At 34.9% G+C, this 26,909-nt stretch overlaps 2 protein-coding genes and 1 long non-coding RNA gene across 3 annotated transcripts; all 3 read left to right on the top strand.

Annotated features, from left to right (window-relative positions):
- The first annotated feature begins 218 nt into the window (after positions 1-218).
- On the top strand, positions 219-2,403 carry LOC136798501 (uncharacterized). Its single transcript, XR_010845385.1, has 4 exons — positions 219-261; positions 414-512; positions 698-745; positions 1,872-2,403. It is a non-coding gene; the product is annotated as an uncharacterized lncRNA (long non-coding RNA).
- Positions 2,404-20,250: 17,847 nt separating this feature from the next.
- Positions 20,251-24,561, top strand: LOC136798584 (uncharacterized). The gene is made up of 2 exons (XM_067055222.1): positions 20,251-22,847; positions 24,558-24,561. The coding sequence occupies exons 1-2, from the start codon at positions 20,251-20,253 to the stop codon at positions 24,559-24,561; spliced, it is 2,601 nt and encodes an 866-aa protein (XP_066911323.1).
- On the top strand, positions 24,312-26,359 carry LOC136798703 (uncharacterized). The gene is made up of 5 exons (XM_067055361.1): positions 24,312-24,453; positions 25,058-25,164; positions 25,535-25,579; positions 25,678-25,734; positions 25,988-26,359. The coding sequence occupies exons 2-5, from the start codon at positions 25,092-25,094 to the stop codon at positions 26,332-26,334; spliced, it is 522 nt and encodes a 173-aa protein (XP_066911462.1). The 5' UTR covers positions 24,312-24,453; positions 25,058-25,091; the 3' UTR covers positions 26,335-26,359.
- The last annotated feature ends 550 nt before the right edge of the window (positions 26,360-26,909 follow it).

The raw sequence follows: 26,909 nt of genomic DNA, 5'->3' as shown, positions 1-26,909 counted from the left end.
AAGAGCTTCACAAAATAAATATCAAGTTGAAGAGTTCAAAAGAAGGTTAGAGATATCTTTGCTACTATTGAAATGAGCTATTTTTTTGCTGTTAATATAACATTTCTAGAATCCAATTGAATGGTTAACTTTCTATTTAGACCTTTTCAAAAAAGCACAGAGCATTTCTGATTCCATTATTATTTTCATGAAATTCTGAATAGTTTATTGTTTTCTTTATTTCAGACTTTCTTCTTGACAGGTTCAATGCATTAACCGAAGGTGAGTTTTTCGGTTACTTTTCTTTGCATTTGTGTATTTTCAAAAAAATTTTAATTTTGGAAGCATTCAAATATATACATGTTATTATCTTCCATATGGATAAAAAATAAATCAAAAAGGATTTTGACTTAAAAATGTGTTTTATATCAAAGGTTCAGACAACGAGGACGATCCAAACGATGTTGACTACATTCCTCCTTCAGAAAGTATAGATTCCGACGACTCCGATTACGAAGATTTACCAAAATCAGGTAACTTAGATATTATTTGAGAAAATATTTTCAGGTAAACTAGTTTTAAAGACTATTCACAATAAGTGTGCACTCTTCTTTCTTTTACCTATAACTTTTGATGGATTTCTTATATCTTTTCACCATTCCCTGTGCCTGAGATGATAATCTAGGAGCTGCAAACCATCTTTATTGTGAATTTTTAGGCAAAAGAAAACGTAAAAAATCGTTACTGAGTAAAAGTTATACAACAGGTGAGATTGACCTTCCTTTTTTTATTAACCGCTCGAAAACATTTGAGTGGAGAAGAGAAAGTTTGAGTGTCTTTTTTTCTAACAAAAGATTTGATACCCTGTTTTTTCGTCTTTTTTCGCTCTTTTTGAAAAAAGATTTTTTACTCTTTTTGTCATAACTTTTGGTCTAATGAAGCAATTTTAAAGTTTGATATACCAAAATTTAAGTTAAACCCTCTCCCAAACGATTTCGAAAAGATCAAGCTAATATATTTTTTCACTTTTTCGCAATTTTGAATCAAACAGGGGGAAGTTTTTTCAGAGACACCCGGTATATTTTGCTATTTTTGAAAAAATACAGTGAGAACATTGGATCCTTTCCTGGAAGATGGGTGGAATCAAATTTTGGTGTTTGGGGGGTTAAAATTACAAGCTTGGTAGGGGGAGAAAGGCGAATGAGGGTATATCCTGTCCTCTACGACCTTTCAGGGGGGGGGGACTTCCCTAAGTGGGTGAGCACTGAATTTTAAATATTGGTTGGGGAAAGGCCAGTTGTTGGATGTTAGTCCTAATTAAGGGGGAAGGGCAAAAAGCTACAGGACACCATGGAGAATAAAAAGGTAATTTGACCAAGGATCTCCATTTCTAGCTACTTTGAGCCTCACTGATGTCCTTTGTAGTGTATACTTCTTTTGGCAACTCATTCCACCATTTATTAACAGTTAGCATATGTAATCACATGATAACGAGTGCAATTTGAGAATAATTGCACGAGTGATTTTTTTGTTAATAATTTAAATTACACTGAAAGTTTTACATTTTTCTCTTCTCTTTAAGTTTTTCTTTTATTGCTGTTTATAGATTTTCTTTTTCACAAAACTAATTTCGAATGCAATTAAAACGTTCGATGAAAAAAAAATATAAGAAAAACATTAAAATCAATTTTCTAAAATTGGCGCGGCATTGAAGAGTGTGATTAACGATTAATTGCTCTCTAAAGGATGCAATTAACGATTAATTGCTCTCTTTGAAGGCGCGCCAAATAAGAAAAAATAGCTCATCGTGCGATTATGGGTAGAAAAGAATCTCTGTATGCTATATAGTGACAATTAAAAACACCACGGCTGTATCCTAACGACTCTTTCAGGTCCATTTATCCAACGTAAAAGACGTAAATTATGTGACTAGCAGAGTTACACTTATCAACTATCATCCCTGCGACGAAGTTGTTCCGTATTTTTGACAAATTAAAACACCATGGCTATCCTAACGACTCATTCAGACCCATCTATTCAATGTGCATGAGGTAGACTTTGTGAGTAATACTTTTAAGTTGATTTTCATTGATTTTGACTCACGAGGTATTTTATAGATCCTCATAAAAATAAACTCGAGAACAAACTTGAAAATTAGAATTGCGCTGGCCTTGGTCGAAGACTTTTCATCCCATATCGGTAACCTTGAACAAAAGCCATGAAAAGGCGAACGAAAGAAAAGGATAACCTTACTTGCTCTATGTTTGTGAGGTGACTTTGTCGCTCGCTTCTCCTGCCAATTTTTCGCCCATGTTCTCGTTCGCTTGTTTCGCTCTTTTCGCTCATTTTGCTTCCTGTCTTTGTACGTCCTATAAAATTGGAATGGTACACTGCGTTATCGAGGGATCAATTCGATATTAAATATATGTACTTGTTCTAAGAGCTTAGAGAAAATAATCAAAATACACCTGTTAACCCTAGCAGATGTTTCTTATCTGGGGTCGAATGATTCCATAGCACTCGAACCTTGTAAACTTAAGTCCCTTTTTGATTGGCTAATTCGTACAATATCGATCCTTATTAGACGACGGCCAAACCAGAAAGAGTAAGATGAACTCAAAACTATACCCGACAGAATTTTCAAACTTCAAATAGCCATCTTTATTTGTGTTTTCTTTCTTAGAATTCATTCTCTATCCGATCACTTTTTGATTTGACTTTGAAAAATCGTCAGTGTTTTTGCCTGTAAAGTCACTCTATTGACAATAAAAAGTTTTGTCAGGCCTTATTCGTGGATCTCCTCTCAAAAAAGTTTCAAACAAGTCATATCTAGTTTCAAATCCTAAAAAAAGTGATAACACTCCACAAAAGACCTTCAAAGATCCAATATGATTGACCCGCACTGTATCATTCAATCATGTGAATTACCTGTAAAGTCCAGAAATTGACTCGCGTCTGATGGTTAGATTTATTCTATATGCTGTACAGTTCGCCTGTAAATTGTTAAACAAACACAATTAATTTACCTAAAATAATAAAAGCAGCCTATAGAATCGAAAGATATAGGGTATCCCAGGCTATTAAAGAAAGATTTAATTTAATGCAAGGAGGAGGTGAAGTGACATTTTAAACTTTTTAAGTAGCGTCAAAATATTAGACCTTTTTTACTCATTCCTCTTGCCTTTATTAACCTATTGGACTAGATCTCTTCCAATGCATGAAAGGGGAATGATAAATGATACACCAATGAAGGAAAAGAGGATTTTTTCTAATGAAAAAATAAACTTCGAACAAAATTTGCAGCAAATCTTCCGATTTTTATCTAAAATAATTAGAAGCCATATTAATCAAACAAGTTCTTAAGCTCGTGAAAATTCTAAAGGGAAAACATACCTCTAGGAATTTCAGCGAAATCACCGGTCAGGGAGCGCCAGTTCGATTGGTTCACTGTGAACCAGACAGGCCCACAGGTGATGAAAAAAAACTAAAAAAATAAGAACGAAAATCAATTTTGAAGCAATAAGCATCCTTTTGAAATACTTTTGAATGGCAAAAGGTAGCTGTTACTTCAGTTTTTTTTAGAATGTACCTGAATGACTTTTCAGAGATCTTTAAAATCATCTTTTTCGCGATATCTTCTTCAATTTTAGGAATTTTTGGACCATATTTTCAGAAATGACGTATTATCAAAGAGTGTTCAAATGATATTGATAAATGAGGTTGCGGAGTAATGTAAATTTACGTTCTTGAAGCCTTTTCCAATTAACTCTTACTTAACACAAGCAGTAATTTATTTATTTATTTATTAAAGAATTACAGTCCAGGCACACGAGGGCCTCTAAACCGATCTTGTACAAAAAATCTTTTTTAGGTACAGTTTGTCACGAGGACTTCCCCGCACCCTCCAATTAAAATCTTCATTTGACTTGGCTTTATTCATCTCGTCTGCTCTTCTTTTCCATTCTTTGATTTGCTCTCTCTCCATTTTCGTTAAATCGTCGGTGATGCTCAATTTTACGTACTTCTCGTGCTGTCTTAGTTCAGTCAACTTCTTCATGAAGCGGTACTTTATATGGCTGTCTTTGAAGGCGACTTTGATTGGACGCACACCATTTGATTGTTTTCCAACTCGAGAGACGAAGGTTGGTTGATTTTTTAGGTTGACGTCGTTCAAAAGTTCGTTTACGAAATCGATATCTTCTTCATTTTCTTTTTCACTCACCCGTGGATGATGATGTTTGCGTCTATTGACAGCTTTCTTTGGTCTTCGATTTGTTCTTCGACTTTCTCCCTTCTGAGTAACTGCTTCATGTTGTTTAGGTTCAACGAACTATTTACTTTCGCAGCGTTGGCAAAACTTTTTGGTTCTTTAGCCACTTGAACTTTCGAAATCTTAGCATTCACTGTCTCTTCAATTTTGGTGGATAGCTTCTTTTCCAGGACGGAAAATTGGCTCTGGATTAGATCAGCTACTTGATTTTTGTCTTTTAGGTATTCCTGACATTTTGCCTGTAAGTCCTTGACCACGGTGTTAAGTCTCTTTTCATTCTCACTTTTATGGTGTATTATGGTTTCACATGCGTCAATTTTTTTATAGCTGTGTGTACAGCATTCTATTCTTTCTGCTTGATGATGGATTTTTATGCTGAGGTCTTTTGCCGGAGAACAACAAGTTATGCATTGGTATTTTCTGTAACCTTTATTCAAAAACATATTCAGCTGGTATGATGGTAGTCCAGTGCAGGCATAATGTAGCATTCTTTGACATTTATGGCATTGAATCTTCATTTTTTCATTATCTTTAATGCAATTATGCTCCGTACAACGGTTGTTGTCAATCTCATCTTCATCAAGGGTCAGGTTCTTGTCAGGTGATGCCGAAATTTGTCGAAATTTGGTTGTTTTTTCCATTTTTTGTAATTTTATTAAAAATTCTCCAATTTTTTGAAAAAACGAAGAGCACAACCTTTCTGATTGACGTCAAATTTATATTTTATTTTTTATTTTATAATTTCTAGTATAATTTCTAGCATTTCTAACTTTTAGTGATTTAATTACATATATTTTCATTTATTTAATTTATCTTACCTTTTTATTTTGCATGAAGCTAATGAAACTTCCTATTTTGTTGCAAGTTTAGGTTAGCCTCCACCCATGTTTTTATTCTCACTAATTTTAAATTCTTTGCCTTTGTTCACCTTACTCTTTCTTACATCACTCATTTTGAAGTCTTTCTCTCTGAAACCATAAAAAATATTTAAAATGTTTATAGCTATTTATCTAATTTATTTAACTCATTTAGTATTTATTTTTTATGACTTGAACTTCTCATCACCATCAATTTACATTTTCAGCTTGAGGATTCAACTTAATTTCAATACCGCCCTGCCTTCACATTTTGGTATTCTCAGCACCAAGCCATTATGTTAAGCTTTGTGTCAATATTCTCAACTTTACTACTTATCCTCGGTTTGATATGAGCTTTTTCTTTAGGAATTTTATATTATAAATTATTTTTGAATAAAGAACCAAACATTTTGTTAAGTGTTTTTATATGTAGGGAGAACGAATATGTATGTTTTGTTACTACTTAAATATATAGATATATAGATAGAGAGTTTCTCCAAATATTGAATTGCAACTCTAAAAGTTACCACTGGGTAGTGATTAGCAGTAGTTATCCAAAGTCAAAGTAAACAGTTCCCCAGAGCGAGGTAAAAAAGTCATTTTAACCCTAGAAAGAAACGTCTTTCATATCCAATCCCTTTTTTGAGATCACTCCGTCGATTTATTAGCTCTCCTGGTAAAGAAATTACACTTAAAGTTATGGATGTTCCTTAAGCACCATGGCACATATTCAATCTGTTTCTCGGAGCTACTCTCAAATGGCAAAGATCCAGTGTGTTTAAAGGTTAAAAAGGAAAGGGAGATTCTGGAAGGTATCGCTAGTTTCATGGAGTGTGGGGAGCCTTTAATCAATTTATTACGATGAATGTGAAAGATTAATATCAGATTCAGAGGGGAAAATCACATGCAAAGGATGTAGATCAAAGACGTAACAAACAACCGACGACAAAACTTTTATTTTAGCTGAAAGTCGTGATTCAAGACTGAAAATGAACTCGAAATCACTTCCCAACAACAACAAGACCTACAGGAATTCCTAAGAAGGAGTGAAGAACAATTTGAAATCGAAACGGCATCCATGGAAAGTATAAAAATAATCACGAGAGAAAGAAACTAAGGTGACAGATGTCCCTCCAGATGGTAACTGCTTTTTCTATGCTCTGGCACTGGGAATGTATGGTACGATTAGGGAAGCTTTTGAATTGAGGGATAAATCAGCAAATGAAGTGAATAAAAGGCGTCAATATTTTGAACAATTCATTTATGATGGCCAAACCATGGATGAAGTTGTTCAATCTTTGGAGACTAATAAAACATGGGCCGATAACATGGCCATCCAAGCAGCATCTGATGCTCTGTCAGTCACAATTGAGATTGTAAATTCGGACTATGTTAGTTATGGCGGTAATAGAATTGTCGTTCCTAGCCTGGGAATCCAAGCTCATAATTTTAGAAAAAACAAAAAATACCTCACCTCACAAAGTTCTAAAATTATAGAGCTTGGTGCAGGTAGATTAGTCTGACACAGAATGTTATAAACAGTCTGTGTGTGAACCCTTGTTGACAGAGTTTCTGAACTTTGGAAACCCAGGCAAACACACATAATCAACTTACCATAAAACTCCTCCACAATCTATAAAGACTTTCAAAGCTACTAAAATCCAAATAAAAACATCAGCCACATGTATTTAGACTTCCAGCCAACAGCCATTTTGTTTTGAAATGAATCTATGTTTTCATTATCATTTGCTTTCCTTTTTTCTGCAGAGTCAGCTTTTCCATAAATTATGCGCGTGCATCAAAATAATCAAAATGCGCGCAAAAGTACTGCTAAGTAATACGCCGAAAGCTGGCCAATCAGGCCGAACCTGCATTGCAGGGAAAAATCTCCCTGCAGGCGAGCTACCTGCGCCAAGCGTTAAACCAGCAGCAAAAATATCATAAACTAAACTGTGAAAAAAGTTTAACGCTTTGATTCCCAGGCTATGTCGTTCCTAGTACTGGTAAGAAGTCAGAAAAGTATGTGGTTTTAGGTCAACTTGGACAAGCTCACTATGTGGCTGCTCGTCTATTTTTCCAAATTGATTTTCTTAAAAGGGGCGGAGGTGACTATGGACGGAAATTGAAAAACACTGGTACTGTTGACGGGCCACTGTTTTGGTTGATGGCGACTATTGAGTCCAGTCAAAAACTTCAGACATTCCTTGATGAGCTACCCGATGGCTCATTAATAGAAGTTTTTAAACGTTATAAAAGGGGTCCTGATTATGGCAAATCAGAATGGTTCACTTTTTCAGGTAGAGACATCTACATGCATGAACATATCTCCTTTGACCGCAACGAAACAAAGAGTTTTTTCAAACCATGGTCAGAAACACAAGTAGCGAGCTTTGGTGATTTGAAATCTTGCAATGGATTTTGTAACTCTGAACGGAGAATTCAGAGACAAACTTTGAAGGTTCACAAAGGTAGTCTTCCTTTGAATAATAGAATCATCAAGGCGCTTAACATAACCTCAGCGGCTTGTTCAGAGTGCTTTCAAGGTAATCTCACAACCACGATAAGATATAACCCTGACTCTGAACGGAGAATTCAGAGACAAACTTTGAAGGTTCACAAAGGTAGTCTTCCTTTGAATAATAGAATCATCAAGGCGCTTAACATAACCTCAGCGGCTTGTTCAGAGTGCTTTCAAGGTAATCTCACAACCACGATAAGATATAACCCTTCTTTCATTGTTATTTCCGCTGAATGTATAAAATCAGTCGATGAAATTCCACTCTTGATTGAGTTTAATATTTTGAAAAAAATCATTTACATTCGCACTAGTTCTTATGACCATCAAAGAGGCAGGCGAAGACAAACTTAACTATGTTAATTATTTTCGTTGTAATTCACCAGATTGGTTTTATTTCGATGGACTCAAAGATCCCCCAGTAAGTATCATTTGTAGGCGATATACAACTTATTAAGGATGGAAGGTTAAATTTTTTAGTTTACTTTGTTGCTTGTCTCGTTCCTGGTGATCTCAGGCAGATTGGTTATATTACGGTAGATAACAGCTCTATTGAAGAATATTTTGATCATGCTCTCGATAGCCCAAAATCAGCACGTCAAATAGAAATCGATTTATGTCATTTTTGCGATCCAACGAAAAGACAGTATTGAAGGTTTTCTAATCTTCTAATGGAAGTGATACAGTTGATTTAGATTACAAAACCAAATCTGATCATTTGAACTGGCAAAAGATGTATTTCAAAGGTTCTGTGATTATTCTAGTGATCTTAAAACTCTCCGAACAGAACTATTAAGAGTCAAGTTTACTCATGTCTTTGCCGAAATGATGGGTTTGTACTTCAACAATTAATACAATTTCTTCTCCATTCTCAACTTCAGTTGAGCTACAATCTGACGATGTCTGTCTGTGTGTGTGTCTGTCGGTCACAAAAACTTTAGGGCAGCCTGGAGACTTCAAAAATGGTTGGGTTTGGCCGAAATTTGGCACACTTGTTCCTTGGGTGAATATCTGGGGATGTTTTTTATTTTTTGAAAATTTCGATTTTTGGGGCCTGGGGACGAGTTTTTTGTCAAATCGAGGCTAAAACTTTGGGGCAGCCTGGAGACTTCAAAAATGGTCTGATTTGGCTGAAATTTGGCACACTTGTTCCTTGGGTGAATATCTGGGGGTCTACAATTGGATCTATGAATAGTTTGAAGCCACTGAAGTTGAGCCCAGTGCGTTGCGCATGTTCAACTATTAGTATATTTAATTCCATAATAGACTTTTTCCTTTTCTTCTCAACATGCGGAGCTTTCCATTAATAACCGAATTTCATTTTATCATAACCAGAACATGAAATCCAATTGATTGAAGTCATGTCATTCTTTCCACGCTGAGCCATTCAAACATATAATCCTATAAATACTCAAACGCAACTTTCCAATCCCCAGTTCCATTCCATACCAAAATCCTGAATGCAATATAATACAACTTTTCCGAATATCAGTGTCCTTGGTTCCAAAAAAGCTCATGTATATATTTTATTGCTCCTTTCAATTCTACAAAGGAGTTCAATACTTACTAATCCTAATGAAGTAAGATATGTCTCCTGGTTTGATCATGCAAGGCTAATTCTTACATTTTATTAAAAGAGTCTGTTTTGTTTCTATTTTCCACAGTATAAAATCGTATCGCCATAGACTCGAGTGGGTGTCTTAAATCAGTTGCCTTTTTGTTTTTATATTTTCAAGTCATATGTAAATATTTTGTAATGTAAGATAATTCTTATCAACTTGCTTGTAAGAGTATAAGAAGTATTTTTTAAATGAAAGAAAATCAAATCATAATGAGTAATTTCAAATTATTACAGGTATTACATACTTTGTACAGTCTGTAAGTACAAACTAGGAAATAGATAAATAGTAAATAATCAAATCCTTATATAAATCATCATGTATGGTATGCATTGTATTGTATTGTTTTAAGTGAAATTCATTCATATTACTTAATCTTCACGAAATTGGGTAAACTATTTGTCAAATTTTATCATTTCTTCTTCTTCAAAATTGATGCATCCATAGGTTCAAAAAAGTCTATATTTATCTAGCAGAATCACGAATCCAACTAAAAATGCCCTAGAATCACGAGTCCTGCTAAAATTGCCCTAGAATCACGAGTCCTGTTAGAAATGCCCTAGAATCACGAATTCTGCTAAAACTGCCCTAGAATCATGATCAGATTAATTGCAGTTCGAGTGTAAAAATTTGAAAGAAATATTTTTTATATGGGAACTCGGAGAACTCATCGTTGAAAACAGTATTTGGTTTTGGCCATTTTCTAAAATCAGGTCTAAGATATTCTTATAAAAAGCTGATTTTTTCAATTATTCATTACCTGTCTTATAAATTTACAGTTGAGAAAAATATTTTAGTATTGTTTGTATTTAATTCTTTAATTGAATCAGTAATAGAAAACTTTCATTCCCCCTTTTTAAACAATGTGTCCCTATAAACACTCTCCCTATTTTCATGGCAGCGCTCGAACGGCACCTAGAAAATATTTGGGAAGTATTCGTACATATGGTGAAGATCAGAGATCTGACCTCAAGGAGAGAAAGCGTTGAAAATACTAAATAAAATAAAATGAAACATAAAAACCAATCAAACATCCTGTCAAGAAATGAGAATTTTATGCGAAATTGAACCAACAAACCATTAGACATAAAGTTTATGAAGCCAAGCAGAAAAACAAAACAGCAATCACATAAACACAAACACCAAAAACCACTCAAAAACCCAACCAATGCAATCTGGAGTCAGGGGACTTGCACAACAGGTGCAGCAACTTTAAACATGTTTTAAGAACATCCAACACTCAGCCTCCCCCAGATTCCATAACCCTGAACCGACCCGCAGTGCAAACAAACATAGAAAAATAGCAAAAACTTGCACACAAATACTAAGAAACAAAAAAGGGGTTGTTGTGCGCAGATATGTAGTTATTTTGCGCAGATATGTAATTTCTGCGCAAATATGTAATTATTTTGCGCAACTATGTAATTTCGTGCTGCGCAGATATGTAATTAAATTTCTGCGCAGATATGTAAAACACGATCTTTAAAATCAATGGTACCCCCTTGATAGATTTTACCATTACTTTTAAGACTTAAGTATTTTAGCTAATATCTATCAAATACAAGAAGTAATATCTTCTAAGCATCAACTTTATAAGAAAAATATCCATAACTTTTGAATGGAATAGAATAGGGCCTTAAATGAAAATAATTATTTTTCTTTTAAGCATCATGATCTATAACTATTCAACCAGTAAGTTTTAACTTTCGGTGATTGGTTCTTTCAAAGCAAACATGGAATAGCGCCTAAAATGAATACGACTATTTTTCTTGTAAGCATCATCTTTATAAGAATCAAAGCAATAACTCTTGATAGACGGCCATATACCTTTCGGAAATTAGTTTTTACAAAGTAAACAAGGAACGGCACATAATATAAGCATATTCAATTTTCTTATAAGCATGTACTTTATAAGAATCAAATCAATAACTCTTGATAGACTGTGATATACCCTTCGGTTGTTAGTTTTTACAAAGTAAATAAGGGATGGCGCATAATATGTGTATATCTATTTTTCTTATAAGCAACTACTTTATAAGAATCAAAGCAATAACTCTTGATAGACGGTCATTTACCCTTCGGTTATTAGGTTTTACAAAGCAAATAAGGAACGGAGCATAATATGTGCATATTTATTTTTCTTATAAACAACTACTTTATAAGAATCAAAGCAATAACTCTTGATAGACGGCCATATACCTTTCGGTAATTAGTTCTTACAAAGTAAACAAGGGACGGCGCATTATCTGTGCATATTTATTTTTCTTATAAGCAACTACTTTATAAGAATCAAAGCAATAACTCTTGATAGACGGTCATTTACCCTTCGGTAATTAGTTCTTACAAAGTAAACAAGGAAAGGCGTATAATATTATGAGCATAGTAATTCTTCCCATAAGCAACTACTTTATGAGAATCAAATAACTTTTGGTAGAATGGTATATACCCTCGAATAAACACCCCTCCTGAAAGTCTTAAAATCAAAAAGACGCCCAGGGCGTTTATTTGAAAAAATACGGTAGTTATTACAAAGTAAACAAGGGAGAACATGTTAAGAATATCTTTAGGCTGAAACCTAAAAAAAAAGAGTATCCAAATTCTTCTAAAAGATGCGAACCCATCTAGCAAGGTAAGCAAAAGATTCAGTACAACTTAATAAAAAAGTACAACATAATGAGATCTTCGATAAAACCTCGACTCGAGATCTCGCATCTATGTAAACTTTATTGATTTTGTAGATATGGATTGCATTTCTTTACATTAGAGTGAGATAAAGTAAAATTCTATTGGTTGTCTCTACCAAAACATGGACTAATTTATGATAAAAAAACTTCCTTTTCCTTTTCATGGTTCTACGAGCAAAGTCATTATATTTGATTGAATTATCCAATGAAATAGAGTGGGGTTATTGAAGGTGTGATTCTCGCTCGAACTTAAATTCTGAAGAATGTTATATATTTCAGGAATATTTTGACACTGATTGTTAAAGATATTTAAAAAAATTACATGCCTTTTTTATTTCCCCCTATAAATTAAACCAAGGCAAAATATTCAACTTTAAGCCATCTAAAAGGAGAGAAATTTTTTTTTTCTATGTGGAATCAGCATTCTGCAACGGCTCTATCGAAAGAAATAGAGAATTTTCCTAAATCTAACATCTATATATTAATAGCCGTAGTCTGTATGTCAGTTTGTTTTTTGTTGGTTTGTTTGTTTTTTGTGTGTCACTTTCGTTTTCGCAAGCAATGTTTTGTTCTTTTAAAAGATGACTTTTGCTTCTTGCTCCACAAATGTGTTGAATCAGATTCGCGCCGTTTTTATAAAGACTTTGTTTTGATTGATAGATTAGACTTTTTCTTTTTTTTTCTCTCTTTTCTTTTGTTTAATGTTTTCGAATGTAATTAACGACCTTATTGATTTGAGACATTCGAATTCTTTTCAAAACAAAAATCTTTTCAACAGAATCTGTTAAAGAAAAGAACAAATATAAAATAAAACATAAGAATCACAAGACAAGTTTGTTAGAACAACAGCAACATTAAAAATAAATTCAAAAGGCGGTAAAAACTAGAGTTCTTTCTTCATAAAAAGGGACCTTTAAAAACATCTATGTCGATAATTATTTTGCTGTAAATCTAAGTCATTGTTGAATTTGAAAAGTTATCGAAGTTATGACGAAGTTATTTTATAAAAAGCAACATAAAATTGCGCTATCACACTTTTTTAACTGCGTATCCTAGCTGCCTTCCAGGGGGACTATGGTTTCGAGCTGACTTTCGGCCCTGTCCCTCGGACCCTTAGTAGAATAAAGAGGAGAAGAAACAAGGGAAAATTGTGTGAATTTTAATTCACTTTTTGGAACTAATTTCTATCTTTCTGGGGGAAAAAAGTTGAAATTTTCCTACTTTTCCGATTCTTAGTGGGACTGAAGTTTGATTTTCCGATTTTTCAAACTGCCATGTTTCAAAAAAGGCACCCTTAAGGCCGGCACATACCCATACCCTTTTCTTGCCTAAGTACCCCCCCCCTCCGAGCTGCCTGACGAATCTCCTACCATGTCTATTATTTCACTTCGCTTATCTTGACATCAAAGTTTTCCTAAACATCAAGAATTCCCTACGGCAAATGTAACGCGAGCGAAGCGAGAAAAAAATCTAATTGCAGAGCCGTCTCGGACGTCGCTGGTCGCCGGTATGGTGTAATTTGGGAATGACGCCCTTTTTCTGCTTTCTGATCATTTTTGCCACAAAAATCTTTTTCAAAATATGGTTAAAAGATACGTCACCCGGGAGGGATAAAGTCAACTTTGAAGATAATTTTTCTCTTTAATTTTGATTTCATCATGTTTAAGCCACCTCCCAACATCCAAAGGACTTGCGTTCAGCAAACAGCTAAACCGGCGTGCGACGCCGGGCACCGGCTAGTTAGTTTATAATGTTTAAAAGTTATGAATTGTGTTCTTATGAAATGTTGCTTATAAGAAAAATAAATGTTTCTCTTTTAGACACAATCCTATATTTGCTTTGAAAGACCGATCACCGAAAGCTAATAATCATTGGTTTGTTATGAATGTGTTCTTATCAAGTTGATGCTTATAAGAAAAATTAATGTTTCTTTTTTAGGCACAATCATATGTTTGCTTTGAGAGAACCAATCGCCGAAAGCTAATATCTATTGTTTGGAGAATTATGAATTGTGTTCTTATAAAGTTGATGCTTATAAGAAAAATAAATGTTCCTTTTTCAGGGGTTAAACAACAGACAAAACAAACAAGTTCAAAGAGACAAGAGCAAGACAAACGACAAAAGATAACTATCAAAAAACACAAATTTTCAAAAAGTAGGCCCAGAGCCCGGTTCGACACCTAAAGTCCGAAATGCCGTGCAGCCGTCCGCACGGGAATAGACTAGTAAACCACGTCGTTGTATTTCGCTGCAGATTAAACTTTCAATGGGATCTATTTTTGCGAAGCGAATGTACATGAGCGAAGCAGTTTTTGTGCGCGCAGCGCGTATCTCGTTTGGTAAAATGTGCGCGCGATATACTAAATTGGTCCGTATATGGCTAAACTTTTTTGAAAATTCAGTGTTTCGAGTATGACTACATGAAACCAAAATCTCGTGTTTCCTCAGATCGCTCCGTTTCGGCACTAACTCCTCATATTGCTGCAAGAGAACTGCTATGATTGGTTTGTTTTCCCGCGCTACTAGCAAACTGGCAAACTTTGTTTTTTGATTGGTCGATTTATCTGAGCCTGATTGGTTGATTTTCTTGAAGCTGTTGCTATTGCCTACCCGCAAAAGCTTTTTCTGTCTGCTGTGGATCTGTCACTGGTTTGATTGATTGTTTCATTTTTTTGAAATTTTTTAACAAATTTTGAGAAAAAAGAAGAGGATCTGATTTATTATAGTCTGTTAGTATCTAATCAACACATAATTCGTATATCTTATCAACATATTATTTTGCACAATTGTTTTTGTGTTTGGATTATCTGCTCTTGCAAGACTTCTTGTTGTTCATATTACTGTTGTGGCTGTGTTTGGCTCACCACTGCTGTTGGTTTCCATCATCAATTTTTTCCAGCTAGCTAGGGAAGTATATTTACTTTTTTGTTTTTAACTTTGCACATTTTCTGTAGTAGAAACTGTAGTAAAGGTTTTCACTCCAACAGAGTTGTGATAATACTCCTGTAGTAACACCATCTAAATAATTAATTGTCACTTTACATTCACAAAGATGAATATTTTGCAATCAAGGACAGCACCTTTAGGCCTTAAAATCTTGGTCAAAATGTTTGTTTCTTTAATTCACTCGTCCAAGCATTGTATTCGATTAAAAGTCTTCGGGAACGTGTTTGTCAATTTGAAATTAATGTCAGTACCCCAGTTAAAACAATGGCGATTAATGAATTATTTACATCAATGACATCTTCGGCTGTTCCGATAGAAACTTATCAATTACTTCCTTTCTTGGAATTGGGGGATACGACCATTCCAGATTTGAGCAGTTTGATGCTCAAGAATGTCTTTTACATATATTGGAAATTATTTATCCATCAAATGCAGATAATACTGTGTTAGACGCTTCAATTTTAAAATTGCAATGTTAGAGGAATTGCTTTGTAAAAGCTGTAAAAAAATTTCAGAGAAAAATGTACGATTCTATATGCTGTATTAAATTTTCTAACTTATATAACAATTCCATTGAAAAAGACTTTTGAAACTGATAAATGCGCAAACGCAGAGCTGCTTGATGAGCCATATGTGTGTTCTAATTGTCCAATTCGTACGATGGCATTAAAATCAACAACACTGCTCCATGTTCTGATTATCTGATTATTTCCTTGGGTCTATTTCGTTTTGATCAAGCAACAAATACTTGTAGAAAAGTAATTCCAGAAATTACAATTGAGAATCGAATTGACAATATTCTATTGGGAACTTTACAATTACAAGCAGTCATCTTTCACCATGGCGAAACTGCAAATAGCGGCCATTACACATCAGCTGTAAAATACGGTGAACAGTGGTTTTCTGTGGACGATGCCATAGTGAATCCTATTCACAACCCTAATTTTAACTGTAAAGTGAATGACCATATTGTGCCTTATTTATTAATATATAAAAAATCAAATGTTGTTACATCTTTTGCTAATCATACCTGTCACTTCTCTAATTTGCAATTAAATATTAATCAAACAAAAACAAATTCTCCTCTGATATCCTTTCCAACAAAACCAACGCTGACAACAACTACACCTAATGAGCTTAACAACAACCGAAAAAACAAAGCTGACCAAATTCTACAGAAAGAATGTGATTTATATGGGATTACATTTTTACCACCAAATGAAAATGAAACAACCACTGCCATAAGGAAACGAAGAAAAACAATGCGAGATGAAATTAAACACAAAAAAAAATGTCCTGAAAACAAAAAGGAAGACTTTCACTTTAAAGTATGTGCTGAAGATGAAAAAAAAACAGTCTTTAAAAAACAATTTCCCAGTCTTGTCAACAATTCAAATATACCTCCTAATCAACCTCAAATTGACAAACCCACATTTGATTTTTCAATCACTTCCATCAATGTTGACGTCAAATACAAAACTGAACGGTTGTCGTCTGAAAAATGCACAAAGATGGCGGAAAAAATTCAAGAAAATAATCAAAAATCACCATCAATAAACGACTTTTGCAGCCCGTCAAAGTGCATCATAAATGAAGAAAACGCACTAAAAGATACCCTACAATGCAGGAAGTGCCACCGTTTAGTCCATTATCTTTGTACAGAACTGCCACTTTACCAGATCCAGATATGCTTGTCATACAAATCAAGAAGTTTCCAGTGTCAAAACTGTACCAAAATCGCGCCACAGGTAATGGAAAGGTATAATTCAAATGAAACATCAAAAATTGAAGGATTCAAAAACGAAATCAAAGCCTGTGAGAATATAATGAAAAGGCAGGACGAAGAAATAAACTATTTGAAAGCACAAGACGTCAATGTTATGGCCAACGAAATGAAAGAAACTATGGACACCAGAATAACCACGCTTGAAAAGAAGATTGAAAACATCATCGAAAAGAAAGAAGAGAAAAGACCACCAATGAGCTACGCTAAAATCACATCCAAACACATCGAGAAAAACATTGGAGATGCGATTCGAAAAGAAAAACAGGAGGAGCAGCTGATTCGATCTACAGCACGCAACCTAATTTTTCATGGGATTGATGAATCGACAGATGAAACTGAAGAAGAAACAAAAATCGAGGACGAAGAATTTATCCATGATAAAATTATTGGTCAGCGGCTCCATCTGAGGAATATAAAGATTACCGAGACGCAGCGGATCGGGAAATTTACGAAAGAAAGAGAAGATAAAGCGAGATACCGACCAATTAAAGTCACATTTACGAACGAAGAGGACAAGAACACAGTGTTGCAAGCAATAACAAAAGAAAAACGCTTTCCTTACCGAGTGACAGAGGATTTGACCAAAAATGAAAGACAGATAATCAAAGAATGGTGTAAGGAAGCCGAAAAAATTAATGCTAAAATCAAGGAAGACAACACAAAATGGAAAGTCCGGGGGAGCCCGCGAAAAAAACTCTATTTCAAAAAGATCATTGTAAAAAGTACGACCGGTTTATAGAGGCCCATGTGTCTTCACGGTGGCCTGCAAACCTGTAAAGCTTTATTATATTATTATATCAATTCTATTTCAAAAAAGAGTAATCCAAAATATTATGGCAAAGCTATATGCACCTTTCCTTTGAAGAAAGTTTCAGTTGATAAGCCAATAATAAAAATAACATACCCAAATCAAGCTAAAAATGAGGTAAAGACAGAGAGTCCTTCAAAGAGTCTAAAAGCCAGGAAAGAGATGTTAAAAGTGAAAAATGTAAAAATAATACAAAAAGGCATTCTAAAAAGTAAATTCCTTTTTCAAAATAATCAAAAGTATAAAAAGAGTATTGAGAATAACAAATATTATGTTAAAAAGAAACTTTCTCAGTCACATTCAAGTCAAAGCCAAAACACTGAAATTTTGAGTTCAATACCAGAAGCGGAACAGCCGATCGTCCAAGAGGGCAATGAAATATCCTCAGGTGGCACTTCTAACGACAACGTCTCCTCAGCCATTCATAAGAATCCTAAAGTCTATGAATCAATTAAAAAATTTGAAAATGGAGAAATGAGTCACACGTTTTTGAAATGCAATATATGTATGGAAATACATCCTCAATTCCACACATCTTTTGAAAATAAAGATAATCGTTTAGTAAATTTAAATAATATAAAACTCAATAAAAAAAATATCTGTCCAAAATGTGCCACAGACAGTAAAAAGCGCAAACCAAAAAAGACCTCAAGCAATGAAAATCAAGATGTAAAATGTACTAAGAAAAATAAATCCAATGATAAAGAAAATCAAGAGCTTAGAGCTGCAAAGTGGTCAGGTATTGATAGTCCTGAAAGTGATCTTGGTCCAAAGCAAGACATAATTAGGCATAATAACATGCACTTTGGTCCAATTCCAGAATGTTTGAAAAATCTTACAACTGTTGAATTGGCACTCATATCTAAAATAACTGTCTGTATGCGTGTTCACATGCTGAGGTATGGCATGTTGTCATCTAAGGGCCATTCTATAAGCATCCCTCAGAGGATGTCAATCGCCACCCAGTTACCTAAACTTCCTGAGCAGGTAGGCATTGTTGTCTTAACACGCAGAGGTAAAAAACAACAGAAAATCAAGCATTTCACTGTACAAAGACAAGCAGTTGAAATTGCATTGAAATGTTTGTGGTTTGGTATACCAAACGGTGGTTATAACACATTTAAAGCTAATACAAAAAAATATTGCGGACCAGACCACAAAAAAAGAACATTGACTAACAAATATTTTGAGCATTTTCCAAACCCTTATTATTTTGATGTTGATATAATGTTTGAAAGATTGAGTGCTCTACCAGCAGAAAGGGAAGAATATTCTGGATTAAAAACTGTGTTTATGGAAAACAATGTACCTGAATCTGAACTAGGCCCGGCACCTGCCCAGTTTGAAGTACCCTTCTCGCCTGACGATGAAAGCTATACAACATCAAGTATCATATTACCTGCTGAACCCAAAGATGTTAGTGAAGAAATTAAAACGATTGTAAAAAACGTGACAGGAAGTGAAGATATTGCCAACAAGTTTGCACTAGCAGAATGGAAATACGCAGATGCTGAACCTTTATCCGAATTAAAAACTCCTGGCTTTTTTGCGCAAGCCTTTCCATCCATCTTCACAGCAGCTACCTGTGACTTTACCCATAATCCTTTGGTGACAGTCAGTTTGGATGAATGGATAAAGCATATTTACTTTCAAAAGGATAACCGTGTCTCTAAACATCCATTTTTAAAATTTTTTCTGTACAATCTATCACTACGTAAAAAAGCTTTAAACAATGGCAACTTTTTAGTAGCGCAACAGCTAACCGACAGTCACATTAGCATTGATGAACTGAAAGAGCGTTTTAACAATAATGACGATTCAATTGCCAGAAAAGTTATCAGGATGGGCTCCAATCTTGTCAATTCTGACCCATATTGGAACAGATGCAAAAGAGAATTGGATGCTTTACTTTTCTTTAGAAGATACTCAATAGGGGATTTACCAAGCTACTTTCATACTAATAGTATGGCAGAACTCCACTGGGCTCCACTTAAACAATTTTTGGCTAAATACCTTAGTTCTACATGTGAGATCACTTATGATAACATTTTAAATAAATTGAATACAGATATGCATTATCTCAGAAGAACAGTTTTACAAAATCTGCACATTGCCACTTTATATTTCGAGACAAGGACAATAAATTACTATAACACAGTAGCCAAAGAGTTGTTTAACTTAACTGATTATTGGTTTCGCTTTGAATTTGCCAAATCAAGAGGACAAATTCACAGCCATGGACTCCTATTTTCTGAAACTCAAGCCAAAAATATCGAGCAAGCTCTTGATATAGATGGTTTATCTAGTGACCAAGAAAAAGCTGAGACCTTATATAAATGGCTTCAAACACATGAAGAAGACACAGATACCATATTTTCACCAGGCTTTGTTAGTATGCACCCTGCAGGTGGCTCCCAAGAAAATGGCCAAGATGGCTCTAAAGTCTGGATTCCAAATAAGGAAAAATGGGCAAAACCAGAGGGTACCCAAGAGCCTCCTGAAATTGACCCACTGAATCTTATAATGACAGAATATTGCACCACCCCAGAAAAAGTTAGAGAATTGTATCTTTATCTTGTGAATCGAGTAGCATTACATAATTGTAATGACTATTGTCTGAAAAGAAAAGAGCTGACTCTGATACACGATATTGTAGGGTCCATTTTGGAAAAGAAGATCCCATAACAAAAAAAACACCAGGAAAAGAACTACATCCTTTCGCCCCAATTCTAACTGGAGATAAGCATCCACGGTATGAGGGCCCCAGAGACCATTGCAGGATGATAATGAATGTAAAAGCTCATTTATTATCCTGGTTGGCCAACTGCGATACTCAGGCTCTGGTTGATCAAGATTTGTTAAATTTACAAAAATATATCACATCTTACGCATGCAAAGGTGCTGCCGCAACACAGGATTTGGTCACTATCTATGGTCACCTTTTAGACAGTGCAGATCCCAATGCTTCAGTTAAGAGTATCGTATTAAGACTGCTTAATAGGATACTTGGTAAAATTGATACACCTGCTGCTTGTTGTGACTTTATCAATTCTGGTGGCAAACTATGGCATTGTACTAGAAAGTTCCAATCTGTTGGTTTGAGTGGTTATAGACCTCTTACCAGTAAGCCTGACGGTGAAAACTTCACTCAAAAAATTGCTATCGATAAGTTTCTAAGTAATGAGCGTAGAGAAAAGAATCCTACAATGACCTTATATGATTGGGTGAGAGAATGTTCTTGCAGAACCAAATGCACTGCTGATCACTGCCCAGTTTTCACAGGTATCCAAGTGAATCCTGTCTGGCCACTCTCAGAAGACTACTGTAAAGGTAAGCTCATGATGTTTTCACCTGGAGTATGGACAAAACCTGAAGATTTGAAGCTAGAAGGAGAAACGTTTGGTGAAGCTTTTGCACGCTTTCTTGATACAGATCAATGCCCACGTGTTGTTAAAGATAATGTGAAATCAGCGAAAAAGAGATATGATGAAAAAATGGAGAGAGAACGTAAAAGAAGGCACAAGCTAAATGAACAGCACAATGATAATGCAAATCAAGAGTCACAAGCTGATTCCCAATACTCCTTTTCCTCCAGTACCTTTTCACAAGATTCTCAAATGAGGGAAGTTAATGTAGCTAATGAATTGTTGAATGAGCTTCACGATGCTAATCCCTCGAATGCTGTTGATGAAGAACTTGAGGTTCCATTACTTGATGGAGGACCAGACTTTGATTGGCATGAGTATGCAATGCAATGCTTAGGACAAACTTGGCCAGATAATGTTGGTTCTTGGTTGGATGATATGGATGCCGAAGTTGAGAAACAAACTGTCAATTCGTACGGTAGATGTGACTTGCCAAGAATTAATCTACTTTTAGCCAACGAGTTGCAAAGACTTATAATAGCAATAAATCTAGAACGTATGATTTTACTCCAGAAAGGGGAGAACTATGAACCGTTACGATTATTGGTACAGGGGACTGCAGGTACAGGTAAAACTTTTGTCATAAATTCACTTAGTTTTATAGCAAGGAGATTACGTCAAAGAAATAATGCAGTGTTGAATCTGGCTCCTACTGGAACAGCAAGTTTGCTTCTCCCAGGTGGTCGGACAGTTCACTCCATCACACCTCCTCTTTCGAAATCCAAAACAAATGATCTCAAGTCAGCCCAAATGAGTGATTACCCATTAAAGGGAAAGGCTTTGAAAAAGCTTTGTGAGACTATTGGTTATAAAAATAAAGGGCTTGAATTGGCTGTTTTAAATATGGATGAACGAAGCATGTTTTCGAAAGGACTCCTTGGATGGACAAGTGAAAGATTTTCCCAAGCCACAAATAATTATGACAATACCTTCGGAGCGATTCCAGTTGTGAACTTTTTTGGTGATCTTGGCCAGCTGGGGCCAGTTAAAAAGTTAGATCTTCATCTCCGCCCTGCAAAGAATGCTTCACCTGATGAGCTTGCCGGGTTTGCCATTTACCGAAACTTTCAAGACGTCATTGTTCTTAATCAGACAATGCGACAGAAAGAGTGTGAAAAAATGTTTCTTGAAAGGTTATTAAGAATTAGAGGTGGCAGAATCACCCAACAAGACTGGCTTGCTGTAAATGCCAGATACGAAAAAGAGCTTCCCGAGGCTGAAAAGATAAATTACTGCAATGCTGAAATAACGATAACATTGCATGAAACTTGGCGTGAGGTGAATAAAGAAAACCGAAAGAATTTAGCCAACTTAAATTTTCCTGTTGCCACAATACCATCTACAGGTCGAGGTTATCATCACAAGAATGGAGATAAACAAGTAGGTCAAATACCACCTAAAGCCACAATCGCAGTTAATTCGAAAGTTATATTGACAAAAAACCAAAAAGCGTTTACCCCCTATGGCTTACATAATGGTGCTGTTGGTATTGTGAAAGCAATTTTATATGAAAAAGGCACATCACCTCCACAATTACCTACAGCAGTTATTGTTTACTTCCCGAGGTATACTGGACCAGCTTGGGATATTAACAATCCCAAATTTATCCCGATTACTGCAGTCCGCTCAAAATGTGAAAGTGAATGCTGTAGTCGAACTGGTTTACCATTGATGCCTGGTTATTCCCTCCCAATAGCTAAGGCCCAAGGTATCACTGTTGGAAGCAATCAACCTGCTGAATTCATGAGGGTGAGTATACAAGAAGGTAAGTACATGGAACAGCAAAGTTTGGGAATAACCTATACTGCTTTATCAAGAGCTGAAAGTGAGGATCGATGGTGTCTAATTGATAAAATACCACAAGACCGGCTTCATTACATCAACAACCATCCACAAATGCAGAATCGCCATCAAGAAGAAAAGCGACTAAATGAACTATCTGCTAATACTATTGCCAGGTACTCGCATCTTTTAAATAAATCAAAGTATCTTCAGCTGCTAAATGAATTTGATGTACTTTGCAACGATGGTATCATAACCAGTGTATGTACCAGTGGAAATGCAGCTTGTACCTGTGTATATTGTTCTTTGAAATAATTTGTCAACCGTATTGAAAGCAAAGATGGACCGATTCAAAATACTTTGGGCGTACAAATTTAGCGAACAGAAACTTTGCTTTGGCAAGGTCAAATAAATGTAAAATCTACGCCATTTTACTTTCGTGAATCCTTTCGTTAAAACGAGACTTCTCAAAGGAAATCGAGTCAGTAGCAATTATTCCTTGAATTGGATACAACAATATTTTTAACTAAGATGTAAAAGGCTACAAATATTATTTGAATTTGAATTAAAATTTATTTTTATCTTTAACAATTACATGCATAAGCCACAAAAGTTTCTGTTCGCAAAAGTTTGTACGCCTTAAGGATGCAATTTTAATGCACAATAGTTGAATGTTCCTAGTACTTGACATTCCTAGTATTTCTTTTTAGCTATGTTATCAAAACAACCTAATGTAAATGAAATTTGGTTTTCAGATTTCATATCATCCTCCCTGCATAAATAAGCTAACATTTTGAGATAAACTTTTTTACCCCCACTTTAACTCCTACTTTTATAAACCGTTTCGACTTTGGACCTTTGGAATTAATATATAATGAATGTCAAGACCTAGTGTACATTTTCAATTTTTGTAGTAAGTCATTAGCTATTAAAATTCTTTCGCTTTAAGTGTGCACTAATCTTTGTTTTGCTTGCCATTTATCGACCGTTACTAGAACACTATATTTTCTAAGAAAAATAATTCGAAGCCACCTGATTTCAGAGGTACAATTATTTTGGCATTGCTGAAATCAAAAGGCTTTACAGTATCTTTGTACCAAAAATTAGGTTTTAGCACTTAATGGCAAGAAAACTAAGATTAGTGCTCACATAAGGGAAAGGACTATAGTAATAAACAAAGTAGCAATCCAAAATTGGACATGACTTTATGGCTTATTGAAACGAATATTGGTAGAAAAGATCGCAATAAGACGATAAATTTAAATTATCTGGCCACTTATATCGCAATAAGACGATACTTATCAAATTACAGCTAGCTGGAGTCGGGACGGATGGCAGACTATATCGCAATAAGACGATAGATATAAAAGTATATGTTGGCATACTATACATCGCAATAAGACGATACGTATTAAAAATAAACTGCCAGCTAGCCGGAGTTGGGCATCACCAAATGCTAAAGTCTGAACAAGGGTGGTAGGGAGGCAGACTATAAATCGCAATAAGACGATTGATTTTAAATTATCTGTATGTTGGCAGACCATACATCGCAATAAGACGATACATATTAAAAGTGACAGCTAGACGGATTCGGACATCAAATTTTGGATACCATCCCTCTATTTGACTTCAGGTTTCCTTTGAGATTATATATCACGTTTTAAAAGTTAGCCTGATTTCTGCTTTGTTTTTTCTGATTCAATTAGATTCAATATGATGGCCGGAGAAAATCGAAACTGTTTCATCGACAACCAACTATTGCACCCAAGAATTATGAAATAGGTAATCCCTTGATATTGTTTGTAATCTTTTCTACAGTTCCTTACCCTGATGTTTCATATCTTCAAAACTATTCAGTTTAAAAATCTATTTTTTTCATTATTCAGGTGATTAGTATCGGAGAATTTAAAAGAGAAGACAAGTATATGTAGTGCAGTTTATAAGCATATCAATTTATTAGCTAAGAATAGTTTGATTTGATTTTTTCTAATAAAATTTTACCTGATATGTATTACTTGTTATCTTTGATATTCCCGGGAAATAGATATTTATCATATCTTTCAAACAGAATGTTTCATTGAGTTTTCTGTTTTCTATACTATTTAAAAAAACTGATTTATTATTGAGACCATCATTTTAATAGAGACTATTACTTTTTTTAACTGTTCCGAAAATGTCGAAAGATTTACTTGATTTAAAGAGTAAATTACGCTGGCGGATACAATATAGGCCAATATATCTAATCCTAATATAATGCTAAAACTCAGCATATGTGTTATTGGAGCTGATTTGAGTAGACGTTGGACGTGTAGGAAGTTAGAAGCAACTTACAAATTCAGTCCCAGCTTTATAATAAAAGAAGTTCTGTTTTCTTTTCTTTTTTCAGATCTAATATATTTGTATATAACAAACAGTAAAAGATGTCAACGTCACAGGTTACCGACCCTCAGATGCTGTCTCTCATGTCGCAGTTGCAGACAATAATCAACGGTGGTAAATAATATTCTATATTCGGTTGATTTGTCAGTAAATATTCATATATAGGCGCTGCCACCCAAATCTCCTGGGTGAATATAGTTGGACAGAAATTCTTATTTGTTCACATATATATCAAAGGTTGTGTTTGATGCTAACAGTTCATGAACTTTTATTAAGATTTTCGAACTTCTTAATATCCCCTACTGATATTGAATTATTCCCTTGACGTTTTCATTCTACTTATTGTCCCCCCTTCTCACCAATATCGTTTGACATATTACTCAAACCCAACAATGCATTGATAATACAAAAATTACCCAGAGGGATCATCAGCTTTTCGGCTAAAAGTCTGTTACTGAAAATGATTCATTTTTATATTCTTTAGCTGCCGAACAGTTAAACATGCTGCAGAGCAGGATCTCTGGATTTGGTAGGTATATTTACTTTGATAAGTGAGGAAGACTTTTAGATTACCCAACACATGTGAAGAAAAAAACAGAAATTGTAAGTTTTTTAATCTTTTTTCAGATGGGACTGGAAAATCACTGGATTCAATTCCACCGGGCGTTCCTGTCAGTCAAATCAGTAAGTAAATCTCTTACCTTTAAATTTGAAAATACAATTATGTAAGTGTGATTTGAAAATGTTTTTGATAAATTACCCAAAACCAATTTTATCAATCCTGTTATCGAATTTATGACTGCACTTAATCTTTATCTTTAACCCTTTATCTGATCATACAGGTCACAAACGATTTGTTTATTTTGGTTGTTTTTAAGACATATTACTTATGTTTCTTTCATTGTTTCATAATTACCCTTTAAATTTGTCTTTTCAGCTTTCGCTCGACAACTATTCGTCCACCGGGCACAATCCGTGGCCAACGCCGACACCAGCGATGCTGGCCTTGGCTATTGGGTCAACGCCGATGGGATGTTGCCCCCACGTCCAAAACCCGAAAGACGGTTTTACAACAACGATCGTGGGCGTGGGCGTGGCGGTCGTGGTGATGGGCGTGGTGGAGCTGGGAGAGGTGGTGGTAGAGTTGGGCGTGAGCGGACCAGGTCAAAGTCACGAAATCGTTCGCGCTCAAGCTCCCGATCAAGGTCACGGTCCAGGTCCAGGTCACGTGGTCCGTGCTCGGAGTGTCAGCGTCGTAGGCGCCAATGTTATCATAGAAAGTGATAATATCTATTTCTAGCCAGTTATGAAATATTTTATTTAAGACTTCAAAAGAAAAAAACCGTATTTTTACTTTGTTGCGTTGCTGAAGAAATAGATACGTATGTTACTTTTTATGATAGCATTTCATTTTAGTAGTTTATCTACATCAATTAGTACTAATCGTTCGTACTTCGAGGGTCTTCATATATAAAATCTTTTTTCATCACAGTGTTGGACTTATACTTTCCAAATATTTCATGCTTTTGTAATTGCTTTAAAAACAGATTTTATGGACTCGGTTTAACTTTGTCCTTCTTCATTATTCGTTATTAATCATTTTTCTAAGTACTTCGGTAAACAACATAACGTTAAAAACTAACTTATACTCTATATATACTGTTTATACTCTGTATATACTATGCTATACTGTTTTAGCATATTGTAGATATTTTTCTATCATTATATGTTATATATTATATATTGTAGATCGTTGTTTGTGATTAAGCCTACGATTGGCAAATTATATCAAATTCAAAAAATTCAAAACTTTAACTGCGTTTCTTTCTTTCCTGTTGAAATTGACACAAAGATTTTCA

Source organism: Clytia hemisphaerica, unplaced genomic scaffold (genome assembly GCF_902728285.1).
Source record: "Clytia hemisphaerica strain Z4C2 unplaced genomic scaffold, Clytia hemisphaerica genome assembly, whole genome shotgun sequence".
Classification (NCBI taxonomy): Eukaryota; Metazoa; Cnidaria; class Hydrozoa; order Leptothecata; family Clytiidae; genus Clytia; species Clytia hemisphaerica.
This window is presented reverse-complemented; position numbering and strand designations above follow the sequence as displayed.